The following is an 18,617-nucleotide window of genomic DNA, read 5'->3' as shown; positions in this document are numbered from 1 at the left end:
CTCTAGGACATTCTCAGCAAAGAGAGGCCCCAGGTAGAGAGAAAAAGAAGCAGAGCTAAAAATAAGAGCAATCAGTTCCACAGAATGGAGAGGTGTTAAACCTGCCAGAAACCACACTGTTAGTTAGACAAGCCTGCTGACCTGACCTAGTGAAAGCTCCAGGACAGCGCAACCCAGGGTTGACACCACTGGGCACGAGAAACAGGTTTTTGGTCTTCTGTAGTCAATGAGCTAAGCCTGACCTTGCCAACTAACAGTGGGATCATTGCAGCCATGCAGAGAATTCATTATCACAGGCAGGCAGGCCAGCCAGCAAGCAAGCTGAGTCGAAGAGGGAAAAGGAAAAGCCAGGAAATCAGGAAGAGGCAAAGGAAAGTTGAACAGTGGGGGTGAGGGAAAAGAAGATCTAAGATGAAGTTGGACTCTTCCCAGCGCTTCCTTGGAGCTTGGCACAATGCACCACTTAAACCAAATCCAAACAAGCTGACTCTTGCTGCAACACCTCTTTTAATGGTGTGTACCACCTTTAAGTGAGAAGAACTCACATGGTCAGTAGCAGTTATATCTCAAGGGTCTGTTGTTGCTTTTAGCTCATAGCAAGAAGTTTATCACCCATGCTACTTTCCTTGCTCTTCCTTTTTATTGTTTTCTGGGATATGGTCTTGCTATGTAGTGCACCATGGCCTGGAACTCACTGAGCAGCCCAGGCTGACCCTAAACTTGTGAATTTCCTGCTTCAGTCTTAGTACTGATTACAGAATTATAGACATGGGCCATCAAGCCCAACATTTCCTTGCTTTCATTTCTTGAATGGCACATAAACACCAAAAGACTAAAACTGATGTCTAATCCCTAGCTTGAAACCCAACTGGAGAGAGTGAGGCAAAGAAAAAAGGAGAGAACAAAAACCTGTCGCTGTAGTTGTGACAGCCACCTGTTCCCTATGGGCATCTGCAAATGCTGGTGAATGACTGAACCCCTCAGGAATAGTGCCCTTATCCAAACCTCCAAATGTACCTAAGTGGACAGCACATGTCTGTGGAGAGCTCCCTCCCCGAAGGGTGACGGAACAAGAAGTAGACTATATATGAAGGCGATGGACAGGGCAGATGGAGTGTTGGCATCACTCTCTTTAGGCACTTGTGTAAGGAATGTAAGCTCTCCAGTGAGCTGCCTCTACCCAGAGACCTCTGTTCTGTTCTTCAGCTGGGGTTGTGCCCACGGGGCACTCCATACTGTAGCCAGCAGAAAAAAAGTACAGGAGGAACTGCTGAACAGTCCTGGGTTTTTTCCATAAGGAATGTTTGTGCTACCTTTTGGGAAGTTACTAAACAATATAGTCAGCCACAACTGAACCTAGACTGTTTGCATAGCAAATCTGGGTCTGTACGAGGGCTACTAGGGAGAGGTTTTGACTCCACACGCCAGGATTCAGACCTTCCTTTCTCCAGCTGGCCTCTAAGCCCAGGCTAGATCTAAAATATCATGGCTTCATCACCAGAGTAGACAAACCCTAAGCTCAGGCTCCCTTGAAGGGGACTCTGTACACCACGATTCAAATCCCCATCTGGAGTAGTAGTGCAGGAAGAAAAAATGAACAGTCAAGGAAAGAGGACGCCTTGCTTCAAGGTCAGCAAGGACAAAGCTAGAACCCACTTCTTCCAGTCCTGCACGACTGCTGAACCCCAGTATCTTGAGAGAGGGGGAGAAAAGAAAAGTCCATGCCACCCACTCACATGCCCTAGTGGGATACAGGAAAATTCATTTGTGTAAACAGAAGCAATAGGGAGCAGCAAAATTCTCTAGCCTGCCCAGAGGACATGCTAGAGTCTCCGTTAGTCAAGGGTCAAAGGACAGTCCAGTCGGGAAAAAGGGAAGATTCACTTACAAGAAAGAGTGCAGGACAGAGCAGGGGAGGGAGGCTGTAGCAAGAGAAAGGTACTATCTGCAGAGAGGGCAGAGGCTAAGCCCCACCTCAGGGAGACAAACACCCCCTACTTAGCCAGGCCAGAAAACACCAGGGAAGGCCACAGCTCCTTCTGATGGCTCCATGATTCTGGGATGCAAACTCATCCAGTATGAGAGGGATTTCCAGATTTTGGCAATAGACTCAAGTTATGGTATAAAAATAACATTTAGTTTTCTGTTTTCTTAGTCCTAAAGATCTTCTGTTATTAGACACCCCAGTTATGAAATATTGAAACAAAAGAGACTTGACCATCAGGGAAAAAAGAAGCCAAGAATGAGAAATGCTACCATGGTAACTCTAGACCTGGAAGAGTAGGGGGGTGTGGGGCCAGGGAAAAGAGGAGGCTAAAGGGGAAAGGCCAAGGGCCAGTCATCTCAGCAGCTCGGAGACTTGTCACGTCTGAAAGTGCAAATGTCAATGGATCTTGAGGTTGTGATCTTTTTTTAAAAGCTCAATGAAAATGGAAGTCAACTCCTTCAAATGAAAAGTAGCTGGCATTCTGGCCGGAGGCTTGCTGGCGCTGGGCTATTTCTTCCCTCCCTCCCTCCCTCCCCCTTCCCCTCCCACCCCTACCCCGTCCCACAAAGAAAGGTACGAAGGTTGCAGTGCTGCAGCATAACCGTCACAGGGAAGGCACTGTTACCCACCAGCAGGCGGAAGGAAGACAGGGCATGTCACTTCAGAACTAAGTGCCATAGTGCCTTAAGCGTTACTAGGGGCTGGATGTCTGTCAGGGAAGAGGCATGTGGGGTAGAAAATACAGAGAGGAATGATGGGGGTGGGGTGGGGGGAGTGGCAGCTGGGGAGGAGCAACCCAAACCGTTAGCATTAAAAACCTTCCTACAAACTGGATTCTGAACCCATGAAAACATCTAGTATCCTAAAATATTGATCTGAGTCTGTTTTCATTTTTCTTCTTAAACAAATCTAGACCTTTTCTGATTAAGGCTCCTAAAAATTCCTTCCCCCCCTCCCACCCACTTTCTCAAGCCCCTCACTTTCTCAGCTAGAATTAGCAAACCCAAACATACCAGCGTTTGACCACAGGACTGCAGAGCCGACCCTAGCAAGCTGTCAAGCATGAGTCTTAGCACTGTGAGTCACATGAGACAACTGTGTGTATGGTGGGCACTAGTGCTGCCCATTTTGGTCCAGTGGGGTCGGATATGACAAGATGGGGAGAGGGTAGAGGACATGAGGTTTCTATCAGAGATTTCTGGCTGGTAGTCTGTCTTGCTGGCCCTCTTCCCACCCTTATATCCCCTCTGTAGACAGAAACAAGGCCTCTTATACTCCCGACCCCACCTCCCTCTTCCTTGGTTCCTCTGGATTTGGGTGGTACAGCTCCCAGGGCTTGGAAAGCTTTCTTCTCTCCAGTGAGGTAACAGCATTCTGCCTTCAAGCGAAGTACATGGTGCGTAGCGTATCCTGGTGAACCTGCACAGCTTTGGCCAGGGCCTGAGGGTCTCGCCCATTGCTCTGCCCCGATATGTGGCTTCCCTCTCCACTGAAAAAGAAAAGTATGAAAAATCCTTCCTGGTAAACTGAACCGCTGTTAATTCTCTCACCCATCTCTACAGTGCCAATTCACATACCAAATTAAAGAGAAAACACCAACCCAGGTTTAGGATAGCATCCACTTCCTTCTACCGGTATTAGAGGCTGAAACAAAAAGGAAACAGCCAGCCTTTACCTGTCATGCTCCTTGTCCACCAGGTGGTATCGTGCCCGGAAAGCCACCAATCGGGCATAGTAGGCAGGTGCTGGGATAGAGACAGAACGTGTGCATCGTACATAAGTGTGGCACAGCTGGTATGTCAAGATCTGGAGTTCATCTGCTGTGAAACGGTTGTCATCCCAAAGGACATAGTAATGGGATGGTCGGCTGGTACCCTAGGGAAAAAGGTGGTAAGTGGGTCCTGATTGGGCAAAGGGTGTAGCTGCTGACAAAAGAACAATACTAATTAAGAATATGGCTGGACGGCTGGGCAGTGGTGGCGCACGCCTTTAATCCCAGCACTCGGGAGGCAGAGGCAGGTGGATCTCTGTGAGTTCGAGGCTGGGCTGGACTGATAGCCTCCAAAACAATACAGAGAAACCCTGTCTCGTAAAACCAAAAAAAAAAATTAAAAAGAATATGGCTGGACGACCATACCCCACTTGTCCTCATAAGACACAGACATAAAATCCTAAGTATTATAAACAACCTGCAAGTGTATTTGGGGCTTACTGATAATAATTCTGCTTTTAATATACTCAGCTATAAGAGACATTCTAGATGCAGTAGAAATAACCAACCAAGCCTTGACCCAATAAAAACCCCAGGACATGGTCCAGCTACCTGGATGCCTGCATGACTGCACAGATAGAAGTCAAACTCAAATGGGTGAGTGATGTTGGTGTCCACAGTGGTCCCAGCGGGGATGTTACCACTCTTCCCAATCTGTAGAGACAAACACAACCAAGATCCCAGGACCTTCCTGGCCCTGACTAGGGCCTCAGCTGGATTCTACTCTTATTTTCTCAGAATTCCAAGCACAAAGAAGCTGCTATTCTCACAGGGAACTAGACCTTGAAAGAACAGGCTTCTAAAGCCAAATGTTTGCTATTTACTAGCTGTGTGATCTTAGCAAGTCATTTAACCTTTCTGGGTTAAACGGAGACATTAATAGTACCTACCTCACAGAGTTGCTGTGAGGAAGACTCCTTGCACAGTGTCTGGCACATAGGAGAAGTTCAATAAATGGTAGTTCCCTTTCCCTTCTCTGGGAGCTGGTCTACATATAGGGTCTAGGCCAGGGAGCTAGGAGGAGGAGAGGAAGTATAAGGGAAGGAGGGGAGGAGGAGGCACTAAGGGAAGGAAAGTGGTAGAGGATGGGCCACAAAGTCATGGGGAAAACAGCCAGGGAGGACACACAGGAAAAACAACTAAATTCCCAGACGTTATCTCAAGACCTCTCTCTCAAGGTAAAGGAGACAGGATGAGGGTACTGGTGGCCTCAACACTTCTTCACTCACTCGCTCATTCTTGTCAGCACAAAAAAGGCGGGTATGATGACGTTTTTGCACCACAATGTAAGTGATCCCAGGCTGGTAGTCTTTTTCCAGTTTGATGCAGGCATCTCGAATGGCAAGCAGCTCATAGTGAAGGATCTAGGCAAAAAAGACACACAGCTCCTTTTTAATTCAAAGGTATCACTGAACTAAAAGCATTATAACTGGTATATGGCTTTTTGCACATAAGCCTCATAAGCTGGTACTCATCAATTAGAAATGAGAGGTCAGGATACTCATATTCATTTCCTATGTTCCCATCTGGTCTCCATGCAAAAAGAGATCTTATAGAACTACAGTAAGACATGGAAGTAGAAAAGTGTGGTGGTGCACAGCTTTAATCCCCATGCTTAGGAGACAGAGGCAGGCAGATCTCTGTGAGTTTGAGGCCAGTCTGGTCTACACAGTGAGTTTCAGGATAGCCAGGGCTATTATACACAGAAACCATGTCTAAAAAAAACAAAAGCAAAACCAAGCAAATAAATAATCCAAACTTACGATCAAGATTTCTAAGAGTTGAAATGCCAGAGAGAAGTAGATATATAATAGGGAATAGATACAGAAAGTCAAAACAGGTAGGAACTAGAACATAACTTAAAGCAAATCATGTGCCTTGTATGCACACAGCATTGGGTTCAATCTCAAGGAACATAACTGAGCATAACGGTGTATGCCTAGAACCCCAGCACTGAGGAGGCAGGAGGAGGAGAATCACAAGTGTGTGACCAACCTGGGCTACAAGGAGAAAGAATTATTTGTATGGCATAAAATGAAGAACTTTGAAATTAGGTAAAACTAGACTTCAACAAGTTTTTAACACTCCTGTCTCATTTTTATCAAATCTATTGCTTTTACTAATAAGAATTATCTCCTACAGTCACTATAGTAACTGATAATTAAGTACAAAATGAAGGGATAGAAGTCTTAGTGGAGCTGAATAGCTGCCAATTGCTTAGTGAAAACAAGTGAATTTTATTTAACACATAGTTATGTGAATAAGCTCCAGGTGATGTTCAGGCATGGTAACACTTGTCTGGCTGCATTCAGGAGGAAGAGACAGTGAACCTCTGTAAAGTTGTGGCCAGTCTGATCTACATAGTGAATTCCAGGTTCAGCAGAGCTACATAGTGAGACCCTGTCTCAAAAGAAAGAAATAGAACCAAAAATAAAAAAAGGAAGAAAGAAAGAAGGAAGGAAAGAAAGGAAGAAAGGAAAACCGCCAGTCTAATTGGTCTTCAACACTAACTACACCAAAGGGCACTGAGAAATATGTGTTGAAACAAAGGTCTATAGATACTACTCTACTCCTCAGTTGTGATCCATGACCTCTCTCAACACCATTAGCCTTGAAAAAGTAGTCTTCTGGCCTCAACAAGAAAATGTACCAGCCACTAGGAACCATACCTGGGGTAGCTGGCCCTCAGGGACCCCATCTCGGTAGAAGATGATGCGGGTAGGCTTGAAGCGGGTGGACTTGTAGAACTGGATGAGCAGCTCACGCACCATATAGGACAAGTCTTCAATGATCTCCTGCCGTGGGCGTTGCACACGCACAGTAGCACAGTATCGGCTGGGGTGTGCATCCATACTGCCTACCACCTGACAACAAAGAAAAAGCATCAGCTTCTAGAATTAACACCTTCCATTGCTGTGAAATAATGGGTCTGCAGAAGGACTTTTGAGTAAGAATGCTGTATAACTGGATAAGTTCACTAGACCAGGAGTCTTGGCTTCAGAGGACCGTCTCTATCTGGTCTCCATGCAAAAAGATTGAGTAAGGGGATAGGATGTAATAAACACTGGTTTCAATCTGTTCTGTCACAAGAGCAGAATTTGCTTGATATGTAACAAGAATGTTTGCTTTCAGTGCCCTTGCAGCACACAGAACACACCTGTACATGGCCTATGCCCAAGAGAATGACATGAGCCCTAAGAATGACCTTGAATTCCTGATCCACATTCATGTGCTGCATTTTATATTGTTTTTCTCTCTTCATCGTTCCTGTCAAATTAAATGCCCTAAGGTCAAGACTCTCTAGTTCAGAGGTGAAATGTTTTTGCAGCAGACCAAGGTTCTGGGTCTGATATCCACCATAAAAAGGGAAGAAAAAACAATTAAGTCCTCCAGATATCACAGGAAGTAGAGAGGCAGCTAATCTAGTAGACAGATCAATGGTCAAAGCAAAGTAAAAGTAAAAGTAAAAGAAAGGCCAATCCTGCAATGAAGTAATCCCTTAAAAGAGATTTCAGAGACTGAGATACATACATAGTCACTTCCTTACTCTCCCCAAAACTAGAGTGAAAAAGAAAAACGTGTATGTATAGAAAGAGCGATTGAAAGACAAAGTTTCTGGCCATACTCTCACTACCCCACCTCCCCCCACCATCCCACCCCTTCCTCCAAAAGGTGCCATTCAGTGTTAGGTTAACAGGTGACAGGGATGGTACACTGAGAACAAGGCTTGGGGATGGAACTTGCCAGCACTCTTAAGGACTCAAGAGTTAAGGAGAATCACTGACCGCTGTGATAGACGGCTTCTTCCCATCCCCGGCTGGGGGGTGTGTAACATCTGCGCCCAGGAAAATCACTGGCTGTTGAAAAACAGCAGAGCTGAGCAAGGAGAAAAAACAAAATGGTGAGGGATTGAGTCTTCTCTGACTGGTACCATCCAATCCCCATTCTAGTTTTCTCCCTCTTCTGTTTCAGTCACTCTGTCTGGAGAGGGTTCTTATCTCTTCATCAATCCCCAGCAGGCTACCTTGACAAAAGCAAGTGAGTAAGAGTTCATACCGCTGGTGTGGCACTAGGATGTTGTTAATGCCACCAAGCTTGACATTGATCTTGAGACAGAGATTGGACAGAGTCTGAGGTGAGGTCTTGACCACATTCTTCACCTGTACACACTGTGTTGCCATTCCCAAGAGTGTATCTCCAACACGTTTCACTTCAGCTATGGGCAGAGAGAAAACTGATTAGCACATTTGGCAAATTGACTCCAAGTCTAACAAATGTCATATAGTATATGAAATTCTAGGGAACACAATGACTAGAAACATACATAGGGTTCCTGGTTCTTATTCTTACAGTGCTTAGGATCTAACACCAACCTTTAAAACCACAAAGAGCCGGGCGTTGGTGGCGCACGCCTTTAATCACAGCACTCGGGAGGCAGAGGCAGGCGGATCTCTGTGAGTTCCAGGCCAGCCTGGTCTACCGAGCGAGTTCCAGGACAGCCTCCAAAGCCACAGAGAAACCCTGTCTTGAAAAACCAAAAAAAAAAAAAACCACAAAGAATGTAGCAGTGTTAAATGGAGCAATAAAAAATGGATAAGAGGATAATAACCTAATCAAGAGCAGAGAATGACTGAACAGACATCTGGAAAGCAGGGCTTTCAAAGTCCAAGTAGAGGGAAAACTTACAAAAATGTAACCTGAGCCAGATATATTGGTTGACACCCATAACCCCAGCAACTGGAGACTGAAGCATGAAGAGCATGGTGTTAATGGTAGTTTGAGTAATGTAAGAGTCTCTAAAATATGAAAAAAGAGAGCAAGCAACAGTTTATCTGAAAAAAGTATGTTATCTTTTGAGTAATTCAGAGCATGTTGTAAAAGAAAAGACTGTGACCATGAGGCTGAGCTACAGAAGAGTGAGATAGCTTACTCAGACAGGCAGTTGAGGGCTGGGGTCATAGGAAGTGGTACAGAATGTGTTTTAATACGGATAGTGCCTGGGTCAATTCCTAGCACATAAAAAGGCATCTGAGTTGTCTCTATGGAAACAAATGGGCTCAAGAGTTATCTAAGAACTCGCTTGTAGACTCTATGCATAGGGAAATGAAACTTTATGGATTATTTTATTAATAATTATTCCTTCTAGCCCGGTAGTGGTGGTGCACACCTTTAATCCCAGGTAGAGGCAGGTGGGTCTCTGTGAGTTCAAGACCAGCCTATTCTATCAAGCGACTTCCAGGACAGGCTCCAAAGCTACAGAGAAACCCTGTCTAGTATAGAGCAGTGGATTTCATTATGGTATTTTTACACATATACCTTGTTTATGGATTACTTTTAAGTCTTTAGTTTTCTTAACAGAAATAGATCATAAATTCTTGAAGTTTGAAGTATAGTAAGGCTATGGATATAACTAGGCAAACAAGCATGGTGGTTGGAAGTGGTTTTTTTCCTTTCACAAGTGTAAATTTGTACAATATTGAAGTACAAGCAGTAGTTGAAGGTATGCTCTTGACGGGTCACTAACAAAGACAGAGTTAAAAGAGAAGATAGTTTTAGAAGCTCCTAGGGATGGGGAGCCAAAAAATCAGCAGTTAAAAAGGGAAAAAAAAAAATCTTGAAGGAAACCTAGCACTGCAGAACAGCGAAAGACGAGGCTGCAAAGGAGGAAAGTTCCCCGAGCTGGGAGGAAGACCAAGGCAGTACAGCACTATAGCTACCAACGGACAAGAAGAAACAAGAAATTAACAAAGTCAAATGCAGCTGAGAGATCAGGTAAAATGAAACCCATTGATGGTTTTGTATTTAGCCATACTGAGACAACAAAAGAAATGAGTGTGTAGAAACAAGAACTATTTTAGTGATATACAACATGAACATAACATTAAAAGGCTAAAGAAATCCTTTCTACTTCTCTAGAAGAGTGAGAAGTTAGCTGTGAATCATTAGAAATCAACATTCAGAAAAGCCAGATAAAATACTTTTTTTGATGGCAGAGAAATGCTAAACACAACTCATGAGAATGGAACCTCAGGGAGGGAGGGAATCCCACAGTCATGAGCTACCTTCACTATGTGGATAATGCTCCCTATGTCCACTTGCTGACTCCAGGAGTGAGCGAGCAGAAGGCTGAGATTCGAGTCTCTGTAACAGCAGTGGTCAACGCCAGGAGACAGCAAAGAGGTAGAACATTTACTCTCTTTAACACAGATAGATTAAAGAAAACAAGAGTATCTTCAAGCTGGACACGGTAATATATACCCAACACTTGCAGGGGAACTGCAAGTTGGAGGTTAACAAAACAAAACAAAAAGAAAAGAGAAGGAAAAAAAAGAACAAACCACATTGCAAAGATAATGTGTGTGATACAAATGTATATTCAATATAGAAATTATAAAGAATACCTATAAATCAGTAAGTAAAAGGCAGCTAAGTAAATTTTTAAAAAGTCATAAATAAGTACTTTACAAAACAGGCTAGACAAGATTAAAGACAGAAACATCTAGAACTATCAACTTCTGATGGTGGAAGTAATGACTGATGCACTTAAAACCATTCCTAGACCTAGTCTCTACACAGGCAGGCACAAAGGACACACACTGGACACAATCCAAATATGTACGCCAACAGCAGAATGAAACTAAGCATGAAGCATGCTATAATCACACACTATGGGTGAATCTCATAAATGGAATGTTAAGAACCCAGACACATTTTAAAAATACACACAGTATCATCTGCATAAAGTACAAAAATAGGCAAAGTTAACCTGTAGTGTTTGTGATGAGAACAGTGGTCACCACTTGAGGGAGGGGGTTGTAGTGAGAGACCCCAGGGGTAGCAATGTTCGACTAGGCACACTTGTTACACTGTTGTGACACTTGGTGGAAAAAAAATCATTAGGCTGAATATTCAAGATCTATTTATGGGGCTGGAGAGAGTCTGATTCTCAGCACCTAATGGCAGCTCACAACCATCCTGGATTCCCTGGGCACCAGGCATGCACATGGTGTACAGACACACATGCAGGCAAAACACCAATACACATTAATTTTTTAAAAAATTTAAAGACTCAGCTGCGCGTTGGTGGCACACGCCTTTAATTCCAGTGTTCTTAGCCGCTGAACCATCTCTCCAGCCCCAAAAACAAAAAAATTTAAAGACTCATTTTTTAAAATATCAATTTACACATTAAAATTAGTAAGTTAACAATTTTTAAAAGCCAACAGTATCAATCTATTGACAAACAGGAGTTAAAAATAATAGAGACGGAATGGGCATAGGACTGATTCAAAACTGAGTAAATGTGACGTCCAACATTTCCCCCAAAACCACAAGCCAATAGGAGCTTGATGTGAACATCACAGGGAGAGTGTCATTTTACCCAGCCTCCCAGGAAGGAAGGTAAAGGATGTTTAGAAGAATCTAACTGCTTCTCTTATTTGTTGGCTTAATTCTAGACAGATGGTCATACCATCCAGATGGTATAGCCAAGGAATTGTATGTAAATTAAAGAGATCCAAAGTCTCAATAAAGGTCTAAAGTAGAAGAGAAATGTAACTTTACTTAGGGTAAACTAAAATAATACATTCTACTCTTTATGGAAGAATCAGAAACATGGACACCTACTCAAGGCAATTCTCCTAATTAAAAACAAACAAACAAAAAACAAAAAAGCCCCAGCTTTTTAAAAAAACTTTTTCGGTTTTTCAAGACAACATTTCTGTGTGTAGCCCTGGCTGTCCTGGAACTGCTTTTTAGACTAGGCTGGCTGCTAACTCAGAGATCTGCCTTCCTCTGCCTCCCAAGTGCTAGGATTACAGAGGTAAGCACCACCACCTGGCTAAAAAAAACAACAAACAGTAACAACAAAACCCCTTTTTTCCCTTCCATTCAAGGGGAACATAAGTTACGCCAACTTCCCTCAATAAAGAATTACTGAATGTCATCGGTGAAAAATTCTACTTTGGATGTGTATGTCAGAGAGCAGACTTAGATTTACTTCGTGCTCAAAATCAATCAAGGCAACAATTGATCAAATATAATCAACGAAAGGAATCCAAAAGAGACACAGTAGGGCTGGAGAGATGGACCAGTAGTTTACAGTACCTGCTGGAACCGAAGAGGATTCAAGGACTGGTTTTAAGATCATTTAAGAGAACCTAAGATTGGTTCCAGCATCCATGTCAGGCAGCTCACAGCCGCCTGTAACTCCAGCTCCAGGGACTGGGCATACTCTTCCTTACTCTCATGTTAAAAACACAGGCACACATCACATAGTTTTAAATGAAATAAACCGAAAAAAGAGAAGAAAGAAAGTGGAAAAAAGGCGAGCATGATGGCACATGCCTTCACTCCCTGCATTTGGGAGTGCAGGCGGATTTTTGGAGAGGCCATCATAAATTGCAGCCCATCCAGAGCTACATAATAAGACCCTATCTCTCAAAAAAAAAAAGGGGGGGACGACATATAATGATAATAGAAAATAAGTTTAATTTAAACAAGGTTTTGAAAGGTGAAGAAAATTTTAAAGGTAAGATAGGCAAAGAGAATATTCATACAGTCCAAGCAAAGGGGAGACCATGGGAGCAAACAAGCAGAGTGGAAAGCGCAAACACAGAATGAGCATTCAGAGTGCTGGCTCTTGCCAAAGACTCTGCTAGACGCTGCTTTTTATATAACTGACTCAGGAAGCTCAGAGGAGTTTGGCAATTTGCCTAAATTGGTTGACTGGTAAAGGAAAGACTGAGATTGGGTTCTCATTTCAGAACAAGTGACCTTGTAGTAAGTTTGTTATTTGAATATAATACAGGAAAAAGGTGAAAGGTTAAACATCATCAAGCCCTGAAAGCCCTTTATGCAGCACTGAATGAGAACCAGTGAAGTTTTGGGGCTTTGTTGTTGTTTTTAAAAAAAGTCCGATTTATTAACCTATTCATGAAAGATATGAGGGACTAGTGACGGCCCAGTAGGTGTGTATAGGGGAAGGTGTTTGTCACAAAGCCTGAGGACCTGAGTCCAATCTCTGTAAAAGATGAGAACCAACTCTTCAAGTTATCTTCCAACATCCATTCACATACTGTGGCAGAGGGACACATGTACACACACAGTGGGCTCGAGTTATGCCACTAAATAAATAAATGTTTAAAAGTTGAGAAGTAAGATTAGAAGAGATGATCAGTAGACTTGTAGAAGAAGACGACAAACAGAATTCAAGGACTTGTTTTAAGATTATAATAGGGGCTGGAGAGATGGCTCAGTGGTTAAGATGGGTTTCTGTAGCCGAGCGGTGGTGGCATACAACCTTTAATCCTAGCACTCGGGAGGCAGAGGCAGGTGGATCTCTGTGAGTTTGAGACCAGCCTGGTCTACAAGAACTAGTTCCAGGACAGCTTCCAAAGCTACAGAGAAACCCTGTCTCGAAAAACCAAAAAAAGAAAAAAAGATGGGTATCTGCACCGATCTGCTGTCCTCTTCTGGCCAGCAGATATGCATGCAGGCAGAACACTGTATACATAATAAATAAATCTTAAACAAACAAAAAAGGATTATAATAGTAGTAAGCTGGGCAGTGGTGCATGCCTTTAAATCCCAGTGTTTGGGAGGTAGAGGCAGGCAGATCTCTGAGTTGGTCTACAGAGTTCCAGGACAGCCAAGGCTACACAGAGAAACCTTATCTTAAAAAAAATAAATAAAACAAACAAGCAAAAAGTGCTATATTAAGGTAATGGCCAATGCAGCCAAAATGAGTGAGAATATCAATAAAACAGATGGAAGGAAGAAGAAAGGCATCTGGTAATGACAAAATAGACAGGAAATGTATCCGGAAGTCAAAGGAAGAGAACAAAACCAAGGTTCCCAGTTCCAGAGCTGATTGAGGAGAATGAGCTAGAGGGAAGCAGGCTAAGGAGTAAGTGGCTGTTGAGGAAGTATGCATATAGAATAGAAAAACAACTCTTCAAAAAGAAAAACAAGGGCTGGAGAGGTGGCTCAGAGGTTAAGAGCACTGGCTGCTCTTCCAGGTCCTGAGTTCAATTCCCAGCAACCACATGGTGGTTCACAACCATCTGTAATGAAATCTGGTGCCCTCTTCTGGCCTGCAGGAATACATGCAGACAGAACACTGTATCTGTAACAAATAAACCTTAAAAAACTGTATATGTAACAAATAAACCTTAAAAAAAATAGGAGGGGACACAGCAGGAAAAAAGATGCTTAAAGACATTGCAAAATCGGTGCAATGTGCTTTGTTCAGTTAATCTGAACATGTTTAAAGGTTGAGAGGTATGAAGTCCCAAAGGTACCCAACCTGGATGGGAACAGTAAAGTAAGTAAAAGGAACAGCATAATTTTTGAAGCAGGCCAAGGGAGGAATATAGAGTAAGAGACTAACAGGCATTTGTAAAATAAGAAAGAAGAAACAATACCTAGTGTTGGTGGCGAATCTCTGTGAGTTTGAGACCAGCCTGGCAGCTTGGTCTACAAGAGCTAGTTCCAGGACAGCCTCTAAAGCCACAGAGAAACCCTGTCTTGGAACCCCAAACTCCCCAAAAAAGAAAGAGGAAACAAGAAGAAATGTTGCAAAAAGTCCAAGCTAGTACTAGGCAGAATTATAGCAGAAGTACCCCATATTTAGCTTGAGCTCATAATGTCCTAATATATCCAACATTCCCAAGTGACAGCTATCTGGCCTGACCCAACTCTGTACCCCACTATCTCAGCCTGGCACAAAACCTGTCACAGAGGAGCCTAGGAAATGTGACGATGGAGTGTGACAAGTAAGTAAAACCAAATGTGACTCAACAGTTCAGACAGTATTTCTCTGATTTAAAAAAAACAACAACAGCCGGGCGTTGGTGGCGCACACCTTTAATGCCAGCACTCGGGAGGCAGAAGCAGGCAGATCTCTGTGAGTTCGAGGCCAGCCTGGTCTACAGAGCGAGTTCCAGGACAGCCTCCAAAACAATACAGAGAAACCCTGTCTCGAAAAACAAAACAACAACAACAAAAAAACAACAACAGACAAACAAAAAACTGACATTAATATATCTGGATAAAGCCAAAAGTCTCTACTGACTTCTCCCTAGAAGCCCTTAGAGAACTACTGTGATGCGAAACCTATCATTATTATCACTGTCCCAGGAGAACTGTACCATACACAGGCGTCTTCCCTGGCAGGATGACGATAATGAGCTGCAGTCCTGAATATGTATTCTTTAGATGCCGGAACATGGGCTCCACACTATCTGCTCCCTGCGCATATTTGCAGAAACAAGGCTGACCCTGGATGGGCATCCCTGCATCCTTGGAAATCTTCCGCAGCTGGTCTGTGAAGTTCCTGTAGCACAAACATGGTCATGGAAGGATGTAATAAATCCCACTGAATCTGGTGGACCAAATGCCTCCATCTTGGCTACTCAGCACTGTGAGAGTCTAACATGAAAGATCCAACATCCAATCACAGCAGAAATAAAAATTACATTTACAGTAGAGGAAAACAAGACAGAGCTTGCTCAACTAAAGAGAGTGCTAAAGGAGCTGAAGAGGACAGACAAGAAGCTCGTGGGGTTCTCAGGGCACTCATCTTTCTCTGTCTGAGTGAGACCTGTGGATGTCTGTACTCGTTACATGTCCACAGGGGAAAACAAACAACAAACAGATGCCTGAGTGTGAGGCCTTTGTGCCCAAAGTAAATGAGGTTCCACAGAAAATAAATGCTCAGGGAAAAAAAGAGCACTCCCTCCACTTGCTCACTAAGGCAAAGAGCCAATTAGTAAGCAAGTTTCTTTCTTCTGGCTTTAGGTTTTATTCTGAGAAAAGCAACAGAGTTGATAAAGAGGGTGGCTATAGTACAATAAAATAATCAAGCTACATAAATATACAAAAATGAGTGGCAAGCAATTTAATTCGTAAAAATCGTATCATTTAAAGGAAAAGCAACCAGCAGTGAAGTGCTTGTCTGGCTTGTACAAGGCCTTGGATTCACACTCAGCACTGATCAACTTAGTTCATAAAAGCAGTGATCAACAAAAAGAACAGAAATGAATGTTTCTAAAATATATACTGCATACATATCAATGACAGTTCAGGATGTGTTTTTTCACATATTTAATAAAAAACATATAGACACAGCATATTTTATGCAAACTTAAAATGATATATACATCCATAAAAAACTAGGTAAGAAGATTATAATCCATACCAGCAACTGCATTAGAAGAATGAAGCTAGAATGCAGGACATCAAATAATGTCAAATGTGTGTTTTTTAAAAAGACTGAAACATGATAACACTATGGATGTTGACTATGTTGACTATTTTATTTCTACATTATTATTACTATTATTATTGTGCTGGCTAACTTTTCATAACAAAAAGCTAGAGCCATCTTTGAAGAGGGACCCTCAATTGAGAAAATGCCTCCATAAGATTCACCTGCAGAAAAGCCTTTCAGGCCTTTTCTCCATTAGTGATTGATGTGGAAGGGTCCAGCCCAGGCAGGTGGTGCTAGCCCTGGGCAGGTGGTGTCTGGTGCATAAGAAAACAGTTTGAGCAAGCCAGTGAGCAGCATTTCTCCATGGCTTCTACTTAAGTTCCTGTCAAGTTCCCTCAGTGACCGAACTGTGATGTGGAACTGTAAGCAAAATAAGCTCTTTCCTCATCAAGTACCCTGGTGTTTAATCACAGCAACAGAGACCTTAAGACAATTGTTTCGGGTTTTTTGAGATATGGTTTCACTATGTAGGCCTGACTAGCCTGGAATTCACTGTATGTAGCCCCAGATGGCCTCAAACATAAGGCAATTTCCTGACTGTACGTTTTGAATATTGGAATTACAGGCATGAGGTATCAGGTCTGTTAACTACATTATTTTTAAAATATTTTAAATAAATAAAAACTAATAAATAACATTAAAAAACATATAAATCTGTAGGTCTCAAGGCAAACATACACTCATAATCCTGACATTTGCAACTGAGTCAGGAGAACTGCCATGAGTTTGAGGCCAACCTGAGACACACTATCCCAAGAATACTGTCTTAACACCCCACTCAAAAATTGAATGAATGAATAAGCAAATAAACGAAAAGCTCAATACAAGCTAATCATTGCCTCCTATAAGACAATAGGGATTTAATGGTCTGCTAACAGTATCTCTTCTTTAATCTGCTTCATATACACATGTAGTATAGCTACTAAAACCTTAATCAAAACTTTTGTTTTTTACCAGCCAGACAGCAGTGGCATATGCCTTTAATCCCAGCACTTGGGAGGCAGAGGCAGGTGGAAGCCTGTATCCTGACCATGACACAACCACAGTGATACAGCCAGATAAAAAAATAGGATTGAATATGTTCATCCATCACTGACAAATTTCCCCAACTCCACACAGCAGCCTCTGTCTCTCCCACTGTCTTTGTGAAAAGGATGTTATTCTCTACACTCTGAGTCCTATGTCCTTCTTAGGAGCATTTGCCTCGTTTACTTTCCAGTTTTTCTAAATTCTATTTCTAATTTCTACTTTCTATGCATAGTCTAAGGAAGTCTCCACTACATACCATAGTTTTCATGGCTGGAAACTCAGAAATCTTTATCTTTGGCCCAGAATCATGCATTAAATCAGGTACCACTGATCCGCATACACAAGTTACTTTTTATGCCCTACATGTAGGGTCACTGAGAAAAAGGGTGCCTGATGCACTGACCCTTCCAAACCTGAGATCCTAGGGTTATCAGTTCCTGCTGAATCCGAAAGGCCAAAACTACAGATTATTTAAAAACACAAAAAACAAACAAACAGACAAGGGCAGGACAAAGAAGTAGGAAACAAATAGAGCTACCAATGAGATTATTACAGCATAAAGGCAAAGAGCTGGAAGCCCCTCCAGTATGCTACAATGCCAGACCAAATGCAACAACAGCCTAGCCTAAATCTAACAAATCTAGGAAAGGAGACTAAAAATAAATAAGGAAACAAAAAAAAATTTCCAGTGATGAGAAATTACAATTATGATGCTAGTGGTGATGGGGGCTCTGTGTCTGTGCGTGGCAGGGGGAAGGGAGGACAAAGGGGATGGAGGGCCTGGATCCAGCAGGAGCTGATAGAATTAATTCTTACAAAGACACAGAGGGCACAAATCTCTATTGCCTTTGTCACAACCAAAATGGTCAGCTCCACTGACTTCCTCATTACCAGAATACAATGATCCACTTCCCATCTACGGAGCCACTACGTAAAAAGACAGCAGAGACTGAGCCATAGTTTTATATGTGTACTTTTTGGTGTTTTAAGCTATCTCAATAAACCTTTAAAAACTAAAGACTATAGGGAAAGTGTCAAGTGACTTTTCTATTTGTTTATTTACTCATTCAGGCTTCTCTAACCCGTTTTATCAAGCTATTTGACATTATCTTTTCCTTCCTTGCTGCCATCCACTCCCAGCTTCTAAAGGATGATGAGGGGCCCGCCTCTCAATTCATGTGCATCTATTTCAGGGCACTTGGGTCTCACTTAACTATGTACTGATGAGTACAGCAGAGAGGACCAGCTGCTGGTCCTTGATAGGAAAAGAATGTTTCGAATTAGAAATACAAGTTTTGAAGCTCAGATGTGAACCTTTCCTGATGTGTACACTTTGGACAAGTTATTTAACCTCTGTCAGTCTCAGTCTCCTGAAATACTACCTCATACGGTGGTTTGAATGAGAGCAGCCCCCCATAGGCTCATATATTTGAATGCCTGGTCCCCGGCTGGTAAAACGGTTTGAAGGATTAGGAGGGGTGGCCTTGTTAGAGGAGGTGTGTCACTGGAAGGTGGGCTTTGAGGTTTCAAAAGCACTGCCATTCCAGTTCACTCCCTCT

At 42.7% G+C, this 18,617-nt stretch overlaps 1 protein-coding gene across 6 annotated transcripts in view; it reads right to left on the bottom strand.

The window, feature by feature from the left end:
• Nucleotides 1-3,071: 3,071 nt before the first annotated feature.
• LOC101838170 (protein argonaute-1) overlaps nucleotides 3,072-18,617 on the bottom strand; it is a 32,445-nt gene continuing 16,899 nt past the window's right edge. For 5 of the 6 annotated variants that reach the window (XM_040756629.1, XM_005084382.4, XM_040756630.1 and 2 more), the window contains 8 exons: nucleotides 14,909-15,093; nucleotides 7,815-7,974; nucleotides 7,544-7,634; nucleotides 6,428-6,622; nucleotides 4,988-5,122; nucleotides 4,311-4,412; nucleotides 3,663-3,862; nucleotides 3,072-3,476 (listed from right to left, as the gene is read on the bottom strand). In XM_040756629.1, the coding sequence (XP_040612563.1) occupies nucleotides 3,368-3,476; nucleotides 3,663-3,862; nucleotides 4,311-4,412; nucleotides 4,988-5,122; nucleotides 6,428-6,622; nucleotides 7,544-7,634; nucleotides 7,815-7,974; nucleotides 14,909-15,093 (1,177 nt within the window). In that variant the 3' untranslated portion in view covers nucleotides 3,072-3,367. Of the gene's footprint in view, nucleotides 3,477-3,662; nucleotides 3,863-4,310; nucleotides 4,413-4,648; nucleotides 4,773-4,987; nucleotides 5,123-6,427; nucleotides 6,623-7,543; nucleotides 7,635-7,814; nucleotides 7,975-14,908; nucleotides 15,094-18,617 lie in introns of those variants that run through there. The other variant, XM_040756632.1, reaches the window with a different exon arrangement.

The sequence above is a fragment of the Mesocricetus auratus genome, unplaced genomic scaffold (genome assembly GCF_017639785.1).
Source record: "Mesocricetus auratus isolate SY011 unplaced genomic scaffold, BCM_Maur_2.0 Super-Scaffold_100014, whole genome shotgun sequence".
NCBI classification, from domain to species: Eukaryota; Metazoa; Chordata; class Mammalia; order Rodentia; family Cricetidae; genus Mesocricetus; species Mesocricetus auratus.
Note: the sequence above shows the minus strand (reverse complement) of the source record. Positions and strands in the feature narration are given on the sequence as shown.